The 21,530-nt window shown below is 46.2% G+C and overlaps 1 protein-coding gene across 3 annotated transcripts in view; it reads left to right on the forward strand.

Annotated features, from left to right (window-relative positions):
* The window catches only part of LOC144497570 (vitellogenin-like), a 109,833-nt gene that overhangs the window by 20,989 nt on the left and 67,314 nt on the right, over positions 1-21,530 (forward strand). For all 3 annotated transcript variants that reach the window (XM_078219002.1, XM_078219003.1, XM_078219004.1), the window contains 9 exons: positions 122-283; positions 1,239-1,387; positions 1,996-2,146; positions 3,792-3,946; positions 14,643-14,808; positions 16,081-16,206; positions 16,659-16,877; positions 19,762-19,979; positions 20,084-20,181. In XM_078219002.1, coding sequence (XP_078075128.1) covers positions 122-283; positions 1,239-1,387; positions 1,996-2,146; positions 3,792-3,946; positions 14,643-14,808; positions 16,081-16,206; positions 16,659-16,877; positions 19,762-19,979; positions 20,084-20,181 — 1,444 coding nt within the window. The remainder of the gene's footprint in view (positions 1-121; positions 284-1,238; positions 1,388-1,995; positions 2,147-3,791; positions 3,947-14,642; positions 14,809-16,080; positions 16,207-16,658; positions 16,878-19,761; positions 19,980-20,083; positions 20,182-21,530) is intronic.

Consider the following 21,530-nt stretch of genomic DNA (forward strand, 5'->3'; position numbering starts at 1 on the left):
CCAAACTGCGCACAATGTTCCACTTGTTGTCTCACCAAAGCCCTATACAATTGTAGCAAAATTCCCTTGCTCTTGTGCTTTGATCTCCTTGAAATAACGGAATTTCTTTTCCTAACAACAGGCTGGAATTGAAGGAGTTTGCCTCACAAATTACATCGTTCAGGAAAACAAGAAAGCTCAACGAATTACTATCACCAAATCAAAAGACTTGAACAATTGTCAGGAGAAGGTTATGATGTACACTGGTTCCGTGTATGCAGATCTATGCCCTGTCTGCCAGCAGGTAAACTTCATCCATTAAGATTCCTTTTGTCTTGATAAAGCCAGTTATCCACAAACCTCCCACTCTCCCCAATCGCCCGAGGCATCTTAAGAATCGTGGATTTTAATCACTCCACCAATGCTGGATGTGCATCAACTGGCCAGGACCTAGACTCTGGAATTCCCTCACTAAACCTCTCTACCTCTCTAGCTTGCTTGCCCCTTTAAGACTCTCTTAAAACCTAACTCCTTGATCAAGCTTTTTGTGTCTTTTTGATTTGATTTGATTTATTATTGTCACATGTATTAGTATACAGTGAAAAGTACTGTTTCTTGTGCACTATACAGACAAAGCATACCGTTCATAGAGAAGGAAAGGAGAGAGTAGAGAATGTGGTGTTACAGTCATAGTTAGGGTGTAGAGAAAGATCAGCTTAGTACAGGGTAGGTCCATTCAAAAGCCTGCTGAAGGCAGGGAAGAAGCTGTTTTTGAGTCTCTTAGTATGTAATCTCAGACTTTTGTATCTTTTTCCTGACGGAAGAAGGTGGAAGAGAGTATACCTGGGCTGCGTGGGGTCCTTGACTATGCTGACTGCTTTTCTGAGGCAGCAGGAAGTTTAGACAGAGTCCATGGATGGGAGGCTGGTTTGAGTGATGGATTGGGCTTCATCCATGACCATTTGTAGTTTCTTGCGATCTTGGGCAGAGCAGGAGCCATACCAAACTGTGATACAAACAGAAAGAATGCTTTCTATGGTGCATCTGCAGAAGTTGGTGACAGTTGTAGCTGACATGCCAAATTTCCTTACTCTTCTAAGAAAGTAGAGGCGTTGGTGGGCTTTCCTAACGCCTCTTCATTTGGCTCCTATGAAACACCGTGGATCATTTTATTGCATTAAAGTTGCTGCATGAATACAAATTGCTGTTGAACCTACCAATACATAGAATGGTAATACGATATTATTTCCTACCTTCAGAGAAGTAGGAATATCCGTGCATCTGCTACTTCCACCCATGTCCTGAAACTCACAGCATCTGGTGCAACCCTACAGGAAGCCAGGGTTCGAGAAGTGCATCAGTTTACACCATTCCATGAACGTGAGGGAGTCGCTGTATTGGAAGCAAGGTTAGTCTTTGACAGGGCCCCATTGACCCATTAATTTTCACTCCTTCAAATAACATTTTAAATTCTCATGATCTCTGTAATTACGTATGTGGGGTGATTGTGAAGTAGTGATAACATCACTGGGCCAGTAATTCAGAGGCCTGGGCTCTGGGGAAGACATAGATTCAAATCCCACCCTGGCAGCTGGTGGAATTTAAATTCAATTCATAAAATCTGGAACTGAAAGGTGATTGTGACCATGACAATTATCATCGATTGTTGTAAATGCCCATCTGATTCATGTACGTCTGGTCTCTGTGTGTGACTCCAGACCCACAGCAATGTGGTTGAATCCTAACTGCCCTCTGAATGGCCCTGCAACCACTCAATTCAAGGTTGGGCAGCACTTGCTGGCCTTGTCAATGATAGCCATATCCCGTGAAAGAATTGAGTTCACTTCCATTTTGAGATTGAACCTGAATGCAAGTTATTCTCAAAATTCTGAATGGCTTCTGCTGAAAAGCTTCTTACTATTTCCAACTTCTAATCCTGATTTTCTTCTGTCGAACATTGTTTGAATTTCTCTTCTTGTCGCATTGCCTATAAACCTCTCTTTGTTTGATTCACAGGCAACATCTCAGGCTGGTTACTATCAAGGCGGCAGTCATACGTCAGCTGCAACTTGAGTTTGTTGAGCGAGGAACATTGAAATATCGCTTTGATGAAAATATACTTTCCAAACCAATAAAATTAATGAAACCCCAGAATTTGGAAAAACTGGTAAATGTCACCAAAAAATACTCATTTATGTCTTACTCCATCTGGGGAAATGAGAAAGACCATGAGAACATGTGAAATAGAAGCAGGAGTGGCTCATAGAGCTCCTTCATCTCACTCTACTTGGGCTATTCCAACAAATTAGAGTTGGGTTTCACCATCAATTTCCTGCATTGTTCCCATTTAACTTGATTCCTTTTGCACTCAGGCACCTGTTGGTCTAAGTCTTGATTTCACTGACTGACAGAGCATCCCACAGGTCTCTGGCGTAGATCATTCCAAAGCTTCACAACCCGCTGAGGGAAGGCATTGCTTCTCAGTTCAGCTCTTGATAGCTGCTCCACTGTTCTGAGACTATGGGCGGGGTTTTCCAGTGGTGGGTATTGTCTCAGGCACTAAGGGAAAACTTGGAGAATTGACTTTTAGCCACTCTCCACATTTTCCTGTCCTGCCTGTGATGATGCCCATCACTAATGGGACCAGAAAAATCCCAGCCTATGATTGCTAGCCATAGGCTTTCTAGTCAAGAGAAACATCTTACCATCGAACTTGCCAAAGGATTGCACCTCTCATTCTTCCAAACTTCAGGGAAAATAGGCCTCTTCAACTCTACGGGTGAGATTTTCTGGCCTCCCCTCTGAATGTTTCTCACAGTGGGAGGTGGTACGTAATTCGCTGCGGGCGGGATCTTCTGATCCCTCCACTGCCAATGATTTCCTATTGAATCCACCCTACATCACCAGGAAACCAGAACATCCTGCTGGCATGAATGGCCAGAATGTTTCAGCCGACATCTCACAGGTCAACCTTCTTAAACCACAAAACAATCTCATGAATCTCATTGCACTCTGCCTGTGCTAAGTCTAACCTTTCTTGGGTTTGGGAGATTAGAGATTGTATTCCAGGTATGATCTGATCATATAGAGCCCAACATGATTGCAGCAAGACTGCCTTACTTTAATATCCCCCCCCCCCCCCCCCCCGCCCCACCCCCCAATCCCCCTGCCTAGTAACAAGGACTAACATACCATTTACCTTCTAAATTGTCTACAATTCTGGAATATCAACTTTCTGTGATCCATCTACAGGGTCACCCAATCCCTCTAAATAGCAACATTTACTATTATAACAATTCCAACTTTCCATTCTTCCCAAGGAAATGAATAATTTCACACTTCCCCACATTGTGCTCCATTGCCGCCTTCTTGTCCAATCACTTAGCCAGTCTATTTGCAGCCTGACAACTCACTTTCCTCAAGTTAACTTAATATCACATGACTTTTGTCATGTGACATGTGAACGACGCTGGAGTGTGCCCTGATTTGGTAGACACGGTGATGTTTCCACATGTGGGGAGACCAAAATTTGGCATCATTATTGTGAGATAGTCCCCGCAATTCCAACGGGGAATTTAGTGCCAGCCTTGAAGAGAATGCGGAATTCATTACTCCATGGTGTAGTTGAGGTGAATAGCAGAGCTGTTTTCAGAGTGAAGCCTGATAGATATGTGGGAAAGGAAGAAATAGAAGAATGTAATTAGATGAGATAGAGGAGAGCTGAAGGATGCTCATGTACCAGAGGGGCTGAACGACCTGTTTCAGTGTTGCAGAATTCTAAATAATTCTATGTAAATTTCCTATCCTTGTAGATCCTAGAAACCTTGAAAAACTTGGAATTGCACAATCAGGAGAAGGTGCATTCTGACATGCCCGCTAAATTTCTACAGCTTGTACAACTCCTTCGTTCCACAACAGATGAGACCATTGCTTCCGTGTGGAGAAATTCCTACAGCAACCAGTTCCGGTAAATCATTCACTCTCATTTTGCTAACTGACTGCTTCGTACTGAATATGGAAACATTTATTGAACAGGTGCAGTTCTTTCACTCAATAAATTCCTGGCTGATCTGTATTGGAATTTCATTTACCCACTTTGATTCCCAATAATCTTGGTCTAACAAAACTGCATCAATGTGCCCTCTGAAAAAGCCTACCAAACCACTCGGTTCAAGGGTAATTAGGAATAGGCAATAAATGCTGGCTTTGCCAATGATGCCACATCCCATCAATGAATACCAAAAAACAAAACTGCATCAATCTGTGAATTAATTTTTCAATTCAACACATTTCATTCTGGGGAGAGAATTACAGATTTCCATTATCCGTTCTCTGAAGAAATGCTCCCTAACCACTCTCATTGGCTAGACCTTGTTCCTAACACCCCAGCAGTATCTACTCTGCCAAAGAAAATGAACACATAAACACAAAAGGAAAAGTTTCCATAGTCCCTGATGAGTCTCCCTTTGAGGGGGAGAGCTGACTGGCGGTGATTTAACCTGAGGGTCACCACACCTCAGGCAAGAGGCAAGGTTGAGAAGGCGGGGCCTTCATGAATAACCTCAGCCGGTACAGGAATTGAACCCACGCTGTTGGCACCATAAGATCATAAGATATAGGAGCAGAATTAGACCATTTGGCCCATCGAGTCTGCTCTGCCATTCAATCATGGCTGATAAGTTTCTCAACCCCATTCTCCCGCCTTTCCCCGTAACCTTTGATCCCCTTACCAATCATGAACCTATCATCTCTGTCTTAAATACACTCAATAACTTGGCCTCCACAGCCTTCTTTTTTTTATTTATTAGTGTCACACGTAGGTGTACATTAACACTGCAATGAAGTTATTGTGAAAATCCCCTTGTGGCCACATTCCAGTGCCTGTTAATGTACACTGAGGGAGAATTTAGCATAGCCAATGCATCTAACGAACATGTCTTTTGTACTCTGGGAGGAAACCGGAGAAAACCCACGCAGATAAGGGGAGAACATGCAGACTCATCACAGACATTGACCCACTAGCCACTGTGCTACCATGCCATCTACTGTGGCAATGAATTCCATAGATTCACCACCCTCTGGCTGAAGAAATTCCTCTTCACCTTGGTTCTAGAGGGTCGTCCCATTATTCTGAAGCTGTTCCCTCTGATCCTAGTCTCTCCTACCAATGGAAACATCTTCCCCACATCCACTCTATCCAGGCCTTTCAGTATTCTGTAAGTTTCAATGACATCACCCCTCATCCTTCCAAACTCCATTGAGTACAGACGCAGAGTCCTCAAACACTCCTCATATATCAAGCCTTTCATTCCTGGGATCATCTTGTGAACCTCCTCTGGACCCTCTCCGGGGCTAGTACATCCTTCCTTAGATATCGGGCCCAAAATTAGGGCGGCACGGTAGCACAGTGGTTAGCACTGCTGCTTCACAGCTCCAGAGACCTGGGTTCGATTCCCGGCTTGGGTCACTGTCTGTGTGGAGTTTGCACATTCTCCTCGTGTCTGGGTGGGTTTCCTCAGGGTGCTCCGGTTTCCTCCCACAGTCCAAAGATGTGCGGGTTAGGTTGATTGGCCATGCTAAAATTGCCCTTAGTGTCTTGAAATGTGTAGGTTAGAGGGATTAGTGGGTAAAATATATGGGGGTAGGCCCTGGGTGGGATTGTGGTCGGTGCAGACCTGATGGGCTGAATGGCCTCTTTCTGTGCTGTAGGGTTTCTATGATTTCTATGAAAATTGTTCACGATATTCCAAATGTGGTCTGACCAGCACCTTATAAAACCTCAGCAATACATTCCTGCTTTTGCATTCTAGCCCTCTCGAAATGAAAGTCCCACATGGCAGGTTGGTTAAGAAGGTTAAGGCTCATGGGATACAAGGAGAAGTGGCTAGATGGGTGGAGAACTGGCTTGGCCATAGGAGACAGAGGGTAGTGGTCGAAGGGTCTTTTTCCGGCTGTAAGTCTGTGACCAGTGGTGTTCACAGTAAGAAGTTTAACAACACCAGGTTAAAGTCCAACAGGTTTATTTGGTAGCAAAAGCCACACAAGCTTTCGAGGCTCTGAGCCCCTTCTTCAGGTGAGTGGGAATTCTGTTCACAAACAGAACTTATAAGACACAGACTCAATTTACATGAATAATGGTTGGAATGCGAATACTTACAACTAATCCAGTCTTTAAGAAACAAAACAATGGGAGTGGAGAGAGCATCAAGACAGGCTAAAAAGATGTGTATTGTCTCCAGACAAGACAGCCAGTGAAACTCTGCAGGTCCACGCAACTGTGGGAGTTACAAATAGTGTGACATAAATTCTGATTCTAGGATCGCATGATAAAGACTCAGGAGGAAAAAAGCAGAAATATTTATGTGAAATAGTGTGACATAAACCCAATATCCCGGTTGAGGCCGTCCTTGTGTGTGCGGAACTTGGCTATCAGTTTCTGCTCAGCGACTCTGCGCTGTCGTGTGTCGCGAAGGCCGCCTTGGAGAACGCTTACCCGAATATCAGAGGCCGAATGCCCGTGACCGCTGAAGTGCTCCCCAACAGGAAGAGAACAGTCTTGCCTGGTGATTGTCGAGCGGTGTTCATTCATCCGTTGTCGCAGCGTCTGCATAGTTTCCCCAATGTACCATGCCTCGGGACATCCTTTCTTGCAGCGTATCAGGTAGACAACGTTGGCCGAGTTGCAAGAGTATGTACCGTGTACCTGGTGGATGGTGTTCTCACGTGAGATGATGGCATCTGTGTCGATGATCCGGCACGTCTTGCAGAGGTTGCTGTGGCAGGGTTGTGTGGTGTCTTGGTCACTGTTCTCCTGAAGGCTGGGTAGTTTGCTGCGGACAATGGTCTGTTTGAGGTTGTGCGGTTGTTTGAAGGCAAGAAGTGGGGGTGTGGGGATGGCCTTGGCGAGACCTTGGCCTTGGCCTTGGAACAACCTGGTGTTGTTAAACTTCTTACTGTGTTTACCCCAGTCCAACGCCGGCATCTCCACATCATGACTACCAGTGGTGTTCCGCAGGGCTCTGTACTGGGACCTCTGCTATTTGTGATATATATAAATGATTTGGAAGAAGGTGTAACTGGTGTAATCAGCAAGTTTGCGGATGACACGAAGATGGCTGGACTTGCAGATAGCGAAGAGCATTGTCGGGCAATACAGCAGGATATAGATAGGCTGGAAAATTGGGCGGAGAGGTGGCAGATGGAGTTTAATCCGGATAAATGCGAAGTGATGCATTTTGGAAGAAATAATGTAGGGAGGAGTTATACAATAAATGGCAGAGTCATCAGGAGTATAGAAACACAGAGGGACCTAGGTGTGCAAGTCCACAAATCCTTGAAGGTGGCAACACAGGTGGAGAAGGTGGTGAAGAAGGCATATGGTATGCTTGCCTTTATAGGACGGGGTATAGAGTATAAAAGCTGGAGTCTGATGATGCAGCTGTATAGAACGCTGGTTAGGCCACATTTGGAGTACTGCATCCAGTTCTGGTCGCCGCACTACCAGAAGGACGTGGAGGCGTTAGAGAGAGTGCAGAGAAGGTTTACCAGGATGTTGCCTGGTATGGAGGGTCTTAGCTATGAGGAGAGATTGGGTAGACTGGGGTTGTTCTCCTTGGAAAGACGGAGAATGAGGGGAGATCTAATAGAGGTGTACAAGGTTATGAAGGGTATAGATAGGGTGAACAGTGGGAAGCTTTTTCCCAGGTCGGAGGTGACGATCACGAGGGGTCACGGGCTCAAGCTGAGAGGGGCGAAGTATAACTCAGATATCAGAGGGACATTTTTTACACAGAGGGTGGTGGGGGCCTGGAATGCGCTGCCAAGTAGGGTGGTGGAGGCAGGCACGCTGACATCGTTTAAGACTTACCTGGATAGTCACATGAGCAGCCTGGGAATGGAGGGATACAAACGATTGGTCTAGTTGGACTAAGGAGCGGCACAGGCTTGAAGGGCCAAAGGGCCTGTTTCCTATGCTGTACTGTTCTTTGGTCTTTGTTCTTTGAATGCTAAAATTGCATTTGCCTTCCAAACTACCAACTCAACCTACATGTTAACCTTAGGAGAATCCTGGACTAGGAATCCCAAGTCCCTTTGTGTTTCAGATTTCTGAATCCTCTCCCCCTTTAGAAAATAGTCCACACCTCTATTCTTCCTACCAAAGTGTATAACTTCACACTTGCCCACAATGTATTCCATCTGCCACTTCTTGCCCATTTTCCTAACCTGTCCAAGTCCTTCTGCAATCTTCCACCTCGTCAATACTGCTTGTCCTTCCACCTATCTTGGTATCATCTGTGAATTTAGCCACAATGCCCTCAGTTCCTTCAGCTACATCATTGATGTATGAAGTGAAAAGTTGTGGTCCCAACACTGACCCCTGCGGAACTCCGCTAATCACTGCTGCCATCTTGAAAAGGACCCCTTTATCCCCACCCTCTGCCTTCTGCTAGTCAGCCAATCTTCTATCCATGCTAGTACCTTGCAGACAACACTAAGCTGGGTGGCAGTGTGTGCTGTGAGGAGGATGCTAAGAGGCTGCAGGGTGACTTGGACAGGTTGGCTGAGTGGGCAAATACTTGGCAAATGCAACATAATGTGGATAAATGTGAGGTTATCCACTTTGGTGGCAAAAACAGGAAGGAAGATTATTATCTGAATGGTGGCAGTTTAGGAAAAGGGGAAGTGACCTGGGTGTCATGGTGGAACAATCGCTGAAGGATGGCATGCAGGTACAGCAGGCGGTGAGGAAAGCTAATGGCATGCTGGCCTTCATAGCAAGAGGATTTGAGTATAGGAGTAAGGATATCTTGCTGTAGTTATACAGGGCCTTGGTGAGGCCACACCTTGAGTATTGTGTGCAGTTTTGGTTTCCTAATCTGAGGAAGGACATGCTTGCTATTGAGGGAGTCCAGTGAAGGTTCACTAGACACATTCCTGGAATGGCAGGACTGACATATGAAGAGAAATTGGATCGACTGGGTTTGTACTCACTGGAATATAATTTAGAAGAATGAGTGGGGTGGGGTGGGGGGGTTGGGCGGGGGGGGGGGGTGGTGGGGGGGGGAGATAGAACAAGAACAAAGAACAATACAGCACAGGAACAGGCCCTTCGGCCCTCCAAGCCCGCGCCGCTCCCCAGTCCAGGATTGAATCCTGAATCCAGGATCCCCGCCCAATTATCCAGCCTATCTCATACTAATATCCTATCCACCGAGCTGTCCCTCACAGCTACGATGCTTTGTTCATTACAACCTATTGACTCACCCCCACCCCCCCATTCCAGACCATGTGATCTCCAGGGAGAGGCGAAAACCCAGAGTGAAAACCCCAGGGCCAATATGGGGGAAAAAAATCTGCAAAATTCCTCTCCGACCCCCTGAGGCGATCGAAACGAGTCCAGGAGATCACACTGGCCCTGATCGGAAAATGCTTCCCAACCCTATTCATTTCCACTTCCACGAACACCTTATGAATTCCCTGCCCCCGAGACAGGTTCCCAACTATCCGCAGTCTTGCTCTGTACTGGCACCAGCAAGATGATCATAGAATGAAGCCTTGAAACGAGAAACAAAGAACAATTAGCCCGCGCCGCTCCCTGGTCCAAACTAGACCACTCTTTTGTATCCCTCCATTCCCACTCCATTCATATAGCTGTCTAGATAAGTCTTAAATGTTCCCAGTGTGTCCGCCTCCACCACCTTGCCCGGCAACACATTCCAGGCCCCCACGACCCTCTGTGTAAAATATGTCCTTCTGATATCTGTGTTAAACCTCCCCCCCTTCACCTTGAACCTATGACCCCTCGTGAACGTCACCACCGACCCGGGGAAAAGCTTCCCACCGTTCACCCTATCTATGCCTTTCATAATTTTATACACCTCTATTAAGTCTCCCCTCATCCTCCGTCTTTCCAAGGAGAACAACCCCAGTTTCCCCAATCTCTCCTCATAACCAAGCCCCTCCATACCAGGCAACATCCTGGTAAACCTCCTCTGTACTCTCTCCAAAGCCTCCACGTCCTTCTGGTAGTGTGGCGACCAGAACTGGACGCAGTATTCCAAATGCGGCCGAACCTGTTTGTGATTTATATAAATGATCTGGAAGAAGGAGTAACTGGGGTGATCAGTAAGTTTGCGGACGACACAAAACTGGCAGGACTTGCAGATAGTGAGGAACATTGGCAGAGGCTACAGAAGGATATAGATAGGCTGGAAATTTGGGCAAGGAAATGGCAGATGGAGTTCAATCCTGATAAATGCGAAGTGATGCATTTTGGTGGGAATAATGTAGGGAGGAGCTACACGATAAATGGAAGAACCATAAAGGGTGTAGAGACGCAGAGGGACCTGGGTGTGCAAGTCCACAGATCTTTGAAGGTGACGTCACAGGTGGAGAAGGTGGTGAAGAAGGCATATGGCATGCTTGCCTTTATAGGACGGGGCATAGAGTATAAAAGTTGGGGTCTGATGTTGCAGATGTATAGAACGTTGGTTCAAAGAACAAAGAACAAAGAACAATACAGCACAGGAACAGGCCCTTCGGCCCTCCAAGCCCGCGCCGCTCCCCGGTCCAGGATTGAATCCTGAATCCAGGATCCCCGCCCAATTATCCAGCCTATCTACATACCAATATCCTATCCACCGAGCTGTCCCTCACAGCTACGATGCTTTGTTCATTACAACCTATTAACTTACCCCCACCCCCCCATTCCAGACCATGTGATCTCCAGGGAGAGGCGAAAACCCAGAGTGAAAAACCCCAGGGCCAATATGGGGGAAAAAAATCTGGGAAATTCCTCTCCGACCCCCTGAGGCGATCGAAACGAGTCCAGGAGATCACAATGGCCCCGATCGGAAAATGCTTCCCAACCCTAGTCATTTCCACTTCCACGAACACCATATGAATTCCCTGCCCCCGAGACAGGTTCCCAACTATCCGCAGTCTCACTCTGTACTGGCACCAGCAAGATGATCATAGAATGAAGCCTTGAAACGAGAAACCAGGAACAATTAGCCCGCGCCGCTCGCTGGTCCAAACTAGACCACTCTTTTGTATCCCTCCATTCCCACTCCGTTCATATAGCTGTCTAGATAAGTCTTAAATGTTCCCAGTGTGTCCGCCTCCACCACCTTGCCCGGCAACACATTCCAGGCCCCCACGACCCTCTGTGTGAAATATGTCCTTCTGATATCTGTGTTAAACCTCCCCCCCTTCACCTTGAACCTATGACCCCTCGTGAACGTCACCACCGACCCGGGGAAAAGCTTCCCACCGTTCACCCTATCTATGCCTTTCATAATTTTATACACCTCTATTAAGTCTCCCCTCATCCTCCGTCTTTCCAAGGAGAACAACCCCAGTTTCCCCAATCTCTCCTCATAACCAAGCCCCTCCATACCAGGCAACATCCTGGTAAACCTCCTCTGTACTCTCTCCAAAGCCTCCACGTCCTTCTGGTAGTGTGGCGACCAGAACTGGACGCAGTATTCCAAATGCGGCCGAACCTGTTTGTGATTTATATAAATGATCTGGAAGAAGGAGTAACTGGGGTGATCAGTAAGTTTGCGGACGACACAAAACTGGCAGGACTTGCAGATAGTGAGGAACATTGGCAGAGGCTACAGAAGGATATAGATAGGCTGGAAATTTGGGCAAGGAAATGGCAGATGGAGTTCAATCCTGATAAATGCGAAGTGATGCATTTTGGTGGGAATAATGTAGGGAGGAGCTACACGATAAATGGAAGAACCATAAAGGGTGTAGAGACGCAGAGGGACCTGGGTGTGCAAGTCCACAGATCTTTGAAGGTGACGTCACAGGTGGAGAAGGTGGTGAAGAAGGCATATGGCATGCTTGCCTTTATAGGACGGGGCATAGAGTATAAAAGTTGGGGTCTGATGTTGCAGATGTATAGAACGTTGGTTCGGCCGCATTTGGAATACTGCGTCCAGTTCTGGTCGCCACACTACCAGAAGGACGTGGAGGCTTTGGAGAGAGTACAGAGGAGGTTTACCAGGATGTTGCCTGGTATGGAGGGGCTTGGTTATGAGGAGAGATTGGGGAAACTGGGGTTGTTCTCCTTGGAAAGACGGAGGATGAGGGGAGACTTAATAGAGGTGTATAAAATTATGAAAGGCATAGATAGGGTGAACGGTGGGAAGCTTTTCCCCGGGTCGGTGGTGACGTTCACGAGGGGTCATAGGTTCAAGGTGAAGGGGGGGAGGTTTAACACAGATATCAGAAGGACATATTTCACACAGAGGGTCGTGGGGGCCTGGAATGTGTTGCCGGGCAAGGTGGTGGAGGCGGACACACTGGGAACATTTAAGACTTATCTAGACAGCTATATGAACGGAGTGGGAATGGAGGGATACAAAAGAGTGGTCTAGTTTGGACCAGCGAGCGGCGCGGGCTAATTGTTCCTGGTTTCTCGTTTCAAGGCTTCATTCTATGATCATCTTGCTGGTGCCAGTACAGAGTGAGACTGCGGATAGTTGGGAACCTGTCTCGGGGGCAGGGAATTCATATGGTGTTCGTGGAAGTGGAAATGACTAGGGTTGGGAAGCATTTTCCGATCGGGGCCATTGTGATCTCCTGGACTCGTTTCGATCGCCTCAGGGGGTCGGAGAGGAATTTCCCAGATTTTTTTCCCCCATATTGGCCCTGGGGTTTTTCACTCTGGGTTTTCGCCTCTCCCTGGAGATCACATGGTCTGGAATGGGGGGGTGGGGGTAAGTTAATAGGTTGTAATGAACAAAGCATCGTAGCTGTGAGGGACAGCTCGGTGGATAGGATATTGGTATGTAGATAGGCTGGATAATTGGGCGGGGATCCTGGATTCAGGATTCAATCCTGGACCGGGGAGCGGCGCGGGCTTGGAGGGCCGAAGGGCCTGTTCCTGTGCTGTATTGTTCTTTGTTCTTTGTTCTTTGAACCAACGTTCTATACATCTGCAACATCAGACCCCAACTTTTATACTCTATGCCCCGTCCTATAAAGGCAAGCATGCCATATGCCTTCTTCACCACCTTCTCCACCTGTGACGTCACCTTCAAAGATCTGTGGACTTGCACACCCAGGTCCCTCTGCGTCTCTACACCCTTTATGGTTCTTCCATTTATCGTGTAGCTCCTCCCTACATTATTCCCACCAAAATGCATCACAATGCATCTCATAGAAACATACAAAATCCTGATGGGACTGGACAGGCTAGATGTGGAAAGAATGTTCCCAATGTCACAGTTTAAAAATAAGGGGTAAGTCATTCAGGACTGAGGTGAGGAAGAACTTCTTCACTCAGAGAATTGTGAGCCTGTGGAATTCTCTACCACAGAAAGCTGTTGGGGCCAGTTTGTTAGATATGTTCCAAAGGGAGCTGGACGTGGCCCTTGTGGCTAAAGGGATCGAGGGTTATGGAGAGAAAGCAGGAGTGGGGTACTGAAAGTTCATGATCAGCCATGATCATATTGGATGGCGGAGCAGGCTTGAAGGGTCGAATGGCCTACGCCTTCACCTATTTTCTATACTTCTATGATTCCAGTACACAAGAAACAGACAAATCCAAACTGGCCAATTACCGCCCAATCAGTCTACTCTCGATCATCAGTAAAGTGATGGAAGGGACCATCGACAGCGCCATCAAGCAGCACCTGCTCAGCAATAACCTGCTCAGTGACGCCCAGTTTGGTTTACCCCAGTCCAACGCCGGCATCTCCACATCACAATTTGGGTTCCACCAGGGTCACTCAGCTCCTGACCTCACTATATCCTTGATTCATGCAGTTGGACCTGGACAACAATCAGGCTTGGGTTGATAAGTGGCAAATAACATTTGCGCCACACAAGCGTCAGACAATAACCATCACTAAAAATAGAGAATCTAATCCCCTTGACATTCAATGGCATTACCATCACTCAATCCCCGGAGGGGGGGTTACCATTGACCAGAAACTGAACTGGACCAGCCAGATCAGAGGCTGGGAATCCTGTGGTGGGTAACACACCTCCTCACTCCCGAAACCTGTCCACCATCTAAAAGTCATAAGTCAGGAGTGTGATGGAATCCTCCCCACTTGCCTGGATGAGTGTCGCTTCGACAGCACTCAAGAATTTCAACTCCATTCAGGACAAAGCAGCCCGTTTGATTGACACTCCATCCACCACCTTCTAAAACCACTCCCTCCACCACTGATGCCCACTTGCCACAGTGTCCATCATCTACAAGATGCACTGCAGCCACTCACCAAGGATCCTTCAGCACACTTTCCAAACCCACAATCTTTACTACCTAGAAGGACAAGGGTAAGAGGTGCATGGGAAAATCACCACTTGCAAGTTCTCTCCAAGCCACTCACCATCCTGACTTGGAAATATATCGCCATTCCGCCACTGTTGCTGGGTCAAAATCCTGGCACTCCCTCCCTAACAGCACTGTGGGTGTACCTACACCTTAGGGACTGCAGTGGTTCAAGAAGGCGGCTCACCACCACCTTCTGAAGGGCAATAAATGCTGGTCTAGTCAATGATGCCCACATCCCGTGAAGGAATAAAGAAAAACCTCTTCCATTTTTGGATTAAGATCATGGCTGCTCTGTATACGAATGGGCCAACAGGAGACTAAATAAATCTATAAAAGCAACAAAATGTTCTCCTTGTGTCACTAGGCGTTGGATTCTGTTTGCACTTCCTGCTGTCGGAACAACCAGTGCACTGAGATTTCTCAAAATCAAACTTCAGAATTTGGACGTCACTATGGTTGATGCAGCTCAGGCTCTGGGTGTTGCAATGCATCAAATCACAGCCAACCTTCAAAGCCTAGCCATGGTCAGAGTGAGTATGAACACATTTTACTCACAGATACAAAGATACAGCACTGAATGAGGCCATTCGGCCATTGTGCCTATAGCAGCCCTTTGAAGGAGCAATCCAATCAGTCACACTCCTCACACTCCAAATTTCCACTTCACATTTTGTCTAATTCCCTTTGCAAAGTTATTATTGAATCTGCTCCTGCCACCCTTTCAGGAAAATATATTGCCGATCACAACACTCTGCATTTAAAAAAATCTCCTTATTTCTCCATGAGTTCATTTGCAGCTGCCTTATACCTGTGCCCTCTGTTCAGCAACCCTTCTGCCGCTGGGGATAGTTTCTCCTTATTTATTTGATCTAACGTCTTCATTTTTAAAAAATTCAGTTACAGGATGTGGGTGTTGCCGGCTAGACCAGCATTTATTGCCCATGCTTTGATTTTGAACATCTCTATATCACCCCTTAGGCAGTCTTTTGGCATAGCATATAGTGTCCCAACCTCTGAGCCAGAAGCTCTGGGATGGAGTCCCACCCTAGAACCTGATTTTTTTATTCATTCATGGCACATGGGCATCGCTGGCCACCATTTATTGCCCATCCCTAGTTGCCCTTGGAGGGCAGTTCAAAGTCAGCCACATTGCTGTGGCTCTGGAGTCATATGTAGGCCAGACCAGATAAGGACGGCAGATTTCCTTCCCTAAAGGACATTAGTGAAGCAGATGGGTTTTTCTCACAATCGACAATGGTTTCATGGTCATCAGTAGATTCTTAATTCCAGATTGTTTTAATTGAGTTCAAATTCCACTATCTGCCGTGGTGGAATTTGAATCCAGGTCCCCAGAACATTAGCTGAGTTTCTGGATTAATAGTCTAACAGCAATACCACTAGACCATTGCTGAAGAAGCGTCCATAATGCGGTGGAACAGTTTGAGTGTGTCACCTGCAAATCCCTCCAGTTGGAAAGCGGGAGAGACTCCTGATGTGGAGTGGGGCTCCTCAAGCTATAGGCCTCTGGCAACCAACTACCAACCTATTCCAGGAATTACTAGCTATGGAAGCCGACAAAAGTCTGCCTTCGTGCACCACTGGGTGCAGGAAGAGAATTGGAATTTGAATATCATTGCTTAATGTTCTCTATTCTAAGGAGAAGAATCCCAATTTCTCTATAGATAGTTGATGTCCCTCATCCCTGGTTCCATTCTTGCATCTTTCAGAAAACAGGCAGGGCAGAAAGGTGGTTCTGATGCTCAGTGCTGCTCCAATAGCTAAACAGATTGCTTTCTCTGCAGGAACTATTTCGAACGCCTCATGTGCAGCAGTTTGCCATTCTTCGCCGGATTGTTCACCTTGGATATGGCTCGATGGTTTTCAGATATTGTGCAAAGCAGGCCATATGCCCTGATACTCTCCTGAAGGTGAGTTTTTTTTTATTCACTTGTGGGACATGGGCAACGCTGGCTGGCCAGCATTTATTGCCCATCGCAAGTTGCCCTTGAAAGGCAGTTGAGAGTCAATCACATTGCTGTGGGTCTGGAGTAACATGTAGGCCAGACCAGGTAGGGATGGCAGATTTCCTTCCCTAAAGGACATTAGTGAACCAGATGGGCTTTTCCAACAATCGACAATGGTTTCATGGTCATCATGATTCTTAATTCCAGATTTTTATTGAATTCAAATTTCACCATTTTCCGTGGTGGGATTTAAACCCGGGTCCCCAGAACATTAGCTGAGTTTCTGGATTAATAGTCTAGCGATAATACCATGAGGCCATTGCCTCCCCATTAGTTGGTGCAATTTACTGACCATCCATGACTGAACGGTGTTGATATAACTTCTGCACATGTCTCACGGGGGCTCTCTCTTCCAGCCGCTCCACGACTTGCTCACTGCAGCTACTGCCCAGGCCAATGAGGAAGACATTGTTCTGGGCCTCAAAGCGATCGGCAATGCAGGGCAGCCAGCCAGCGTCAAGAATATCATGAAACTATTACCTGGATTCGGCACCGCAGCTGCCAGTATCCCACTGAAACTCCGGGTCGATGCTCTCATGGCTCTGAGGAATATTGCAAAGAAAGACCCAGGAAAGGTAAAGTAAAATGTCAAGGTGTTCTACACAAATTAAGAATTTAATGATAATGGCGTTGGGGATGGAGGTGTTCACCATTTATTAAAATCTTCTAAACACTGAAGACTTCACTGTGATTTAACAACCTCTCCATGTCAGACCTGTATAAGTTAGAAATTTGTTTTTGTTCTGTGTTTCTCAATTTACTAACCTATTTTGTTTGCTATTTTATCGAGTGTGGCACAGGTGCATGGGTTCCCACCTGGAATCATGAGCCATGCCAACCCTTGTCACTCAGAAATCAGCCTTTGTCTTGCCATGCTGAATCAAATACAACTGGCCATTCCGCCTTACAACCTGTTCTGTCATTTCATTAGATTTTGACCTATACCTCAATTTCATGAATCCTCCTTTATCCTTTACTGAACCAGTATCCATCAGCGACAATGCTTAATACACTTGACTCAATGTCCCCTGCTTTTTTGGGGAGATAATTCCATATTTCCTGCCATATTCCCTCCCATACCTCTGAGGAATATTTTACACAGAGGGTGATGGGTGCCTGGAACTTGCTGCGGGAGGTACTGGAAGCAGATATGATAGTGACTTTTAAGGGGCGTCTTGACAAATTCATGAATAGGATGGGAATGGAGGGATATGGTCTCCGGAAGAGTAAGGTGTTTTAGTTAAGTCGGGCAGCATGGTCGGTGCAGGCTTGGTGGGCCGAAGGACCTGTTTCCGTGCTGTAATTTTCTTTGTTCTTTGAATGTAGGATCAGCCATGATCCTATTGAATGGTGCAGCAGGCTCGAGGGGCCGAACAGCCTACTCCTGTTCCTATTTCTAATGGTCTCATGGTCCTCACTACCTCACTTTCCTGTTTCAAGATGATCCTGAACACCAGCTTGGGTCACTGTCTGTGTGGAGTCTGCAAGTTCTCCCCGTGTCTGTGTGGGTCTCCTCCGGGTGCTCCGGTTTCCTCCCACAGTCCAAAGATGTGCGGGTTAGGTGGATTGGCCATGCTAAATTGCCCCAGAGGGACTAGCTAGGGTAAATGCATGGGGTTATGGAGATAAGACCTGGGTGGGATTGTGGTCGGTATTGACTCAATGGGCCGAATGGCCTCCTCCTACACTGTAGATCTATGATCTATGACCTATCTTTTTGACCAAGCTTTTGGTCACCTGCCTTGATGTCTCCTCATGTGGCTTGGTGTTGGAATCTGTTTCATAATTGCTCCTATGAAGTGCCTTGGGGCATTTCATTACAATAAAAGTGTTTTATAAATATAAGTTGTTGTGGTAGTAGCCTTTGTGTGGCAAAGAACTGACTCCTTATTTCCATCCTCAATCATTTGAAACACTTTAATTAGATTACACCTCAACCTTTTTAATTCAAGATGATATCAATCAATTGGATACATCTGTAGTTTAGATCTTTAAGCCTCCTTGAGCCTCTCACTAATGATATTTTATATGTTCTAACTGTTCCCTATGGGGCAGTATGAAGAACATCAACCCATTAACTCCCTCTGTGATTGGAGCTTTCACCTCTTGCTCTCTGTATTTTACAACCTGTTTTAAAGATGCTTTTTTGTCTTTGACTTTTCAGTTCTGATGTTGAATATTTACTCAACAAGTCTTGAGCTGTTTTTCCTCTTTACCATCTGACTTGTTCTGTATTTTCCAACATTTATTCCAGGTTTCCAGTATTGTCAGTGCTTTTTGTATGTATTTTATTCTTGATATATATTTTGCTTATTGTTAATTGGAAAAGTTATTCACTGGAGTTTAGAAAGAATTGAGGGGTGATCTTATTGAAATATAAATGTCGGAATTCTCCAGTCTCGTAAGTCCTGCTACTGCTGCCAGTGAGAATGGAAAATTTGGCATTCGGCCAAAACTCCATTCACAGCAGTGGTGGAATCATCGAACCCCTACGTTGCAGAAGGAGGCCACTTGGCCCATCGAGTCTGCACCAGCCACAACCCCACCCAGCTCCTATCCCTGTAACCCCACCTATTAACCCGACTAACATCCTGACACTAAGGGGCAATTTAGCATGACCAATCCACCAAACCAGCACGTCTTTCAGACTGTGGGAGGAAACCGGAGCATCCGGAGGAAACCCATGCAGACATGGGAAGAATGTGCAGACTCCGCACAGACAGTGACCCAAGCCAGGAATTGAACCCAGGTCCCTGAAGCTGTGAGGCAGCACTGTGCCACCGTGCTGCCCCAAATGGGAGAATCCCAGCCGCGGGCTAGGTTGGAGATTTGGATCGGTAAAATAGATAGTAGTTGGATAGGTAAAACAATTTTTATTACTACTTTACAACGGTTTATTGCTTTTTAATGGTACAGGTAAGTATTTATATCGATGATGTTTTCTGGTTCACACATTTGTGGTTAGCACATAGAACAGTACAGCACAGAACAGGCCCTTCGGCCCACGATGTTGTGCCGAGCTTTATCTGAAACCAAGATCAAGCTATCCCACTCCCTATCATCCTGGTGTGCTCCATGTGCCTATCCAATAACCGCTTAAATGTTCCTAAAGTGTCTGACTCCACTATCACTGCAGGCAGTCCATTCCACACCCCAATCACTCTCTGCGTAAAGAACCTACCTCTGATATCCGTCCTGTATCTCCCACCACGAACCCTATAGTTATACCCCCTTGTAATAGCTCCATCCACCCGAGGAAATAGGCTGCCTAATGTCATTTTCTCATTCAGAAAACTCCGAAATCCAGAACAACTTGATCCCAAGTATCCCGGACTGGAAAGGCTAAGATATAAACATCATTAGGACATCAATCAAAATGGGACATAAAATGATCGCACCATCCACAGTCTGCCATGGCAACACTGGTAGTTAAATGACTATTTCTTTCTTTTCACCCAGGTACAAGCCATCACTATTCAGCTATTCATGAATCGAGGGAATCACCCTGAGCTCCGGATGTCTGCCTGTGCAATTTTCCTGTGCACCAAGCCATCTTTGAACTCACTGTTAGTCCTCTCAAATTCCCTGTTAAAGGAGCCCAGTTTGCAGGTGGCAAGTTTTGCTTATTCGCAATTCAGATCTCTCGCGAGGAGTTCACTCCCTTCTCTCAGTTCCCTGTAAGTGCACAGACTTCCCTCCAGTGCAGGAATTTTATGTCATTCACAGATGAGTAAATGCAATATCTTTATGACTAAAATGCATCTACTATTCATTTCAACAGGGCAGCTGGCTGCAGTATGGCTGCAAAACTCTTAAGTCCCAGATTTGACCGACTTGGCTTCCGATTCAGCCAAGTATTTCACCCTGATCTATTCTGCTGTAAGTATGCTACCAAACGGCCAAAAGAAAGGTTTGTCTCTCCCAGTGAAACAATCAGGAGACAATCCTTGTTAAAATAAAGCCCTAAAGGGAAATAATTCAAAGAATAGAAGACCTAATAGAAAGTCTAAAAGATTGTGAAGGGCATGGACAGAGTGGATAGTCAGAAGCTTTTTCCCAGGTGGAAGAGTCAATTACTGGGGGGCACAGGTTTAATGTGCGAGGGGCAAGGTTTAAAGGAGATGTACGAGGCAGGTTTTTTACACAGAGGGTGGTGGGTGCCTGGAACTCACTACTGATGGAGAGTGGAGCAGATACAATAGTGAGTTTTAAGGGGCATCTGGACAAATACATGAATAGGATAGAAATAGAGGGATATGGTTCCCGGAAGGATAGGGGGTTTTAGTTCAGTCGGGCAGCATGTTCGGTGCAGGCTTGGAGGGCCGAAGGGCCTGTTCCTGTGCTGTAATTTTTTTTGTTCATTGTTCTTTAATAGGGCTATGGATGTGCAGCAAGAAGGGATTAGAAAGGCACCTGGGTGTCTTTGGGTCGGCGTGGATGAGATAGTCCGAATGGCCCCATCGTACGCTGCATCATTTCTATGGTGCTAATAGCAGAGAGAATGCAGGGGTCCAAAATCAAGGGTCTTGTTATTCCAGACATTTTATCTTCTGTATTTTATCATCAAATCCCGACAGTGCAGAAGGAGGCCATTTGACCCATTGATATGCACTGAGCCTTGAAAAGGCAATCTTACTTCCCTCCCCCACCAATCTCCATAACCCCGCCCATTTACCATGCTAATTCCCCCACAGTGGCATAGTGGTTGGCATTGCTGCCTCACAGCACCTGGGACCATGGCTCGATTCCCATCTTGGGTCACTGCCTGTGCAGAGTCTGCACTTTCTCCCCGTGTCTGCCTGGATTTCCTCCTAACTCCTAACTCTTTGACTAATGGATACTTACTCAGCCTCTCTCTGCTCTATTCCATCCTTCCATTATTTTTAAGACTTCTTTCTTTCTGCAGAGGGTTGTTGTGGTCTGGAATGCGCTGCCTGAAAGGGTGGTGGAAGCTGATCCAATAACTCAAAAGGGAAGTGATAAGTAATTAATGGAGGAAAATCTGCAGGAAACCAGCTAGAAAACTAGCTCTTTCAAAGACTGGCTCAGACGTAATGAGCCAATTGGCCTCTTTCTTGGCTGTGTCATTTAATGACTCATAATCAGATTACTATCATAGGTGAGTCTTAATTACTTCCCAAGATCAGATTAAAGTTTCCTTCACTTCAACAGCACTTGCATTAACCTAAGTATACAGGGAGGCTGGATGTATAGGCGACACGGTGGCA

The sequence above is a fragment of the Mustelus asterias genome, chromosome 8 (genome assembly GCF_964213995.1).
Source record: "Mustelus asterias chromosome 8, sMusAst1.hap1.1, whole genome shotgun sequence".
NCBI classification, from domain to species: domain Eukaryota; kingdom Metazoa; phylum Chordata; class Chondrichthyes; order Carcharhiniformes; family Triakidae; genus Mustelus; species Mustelus asterias.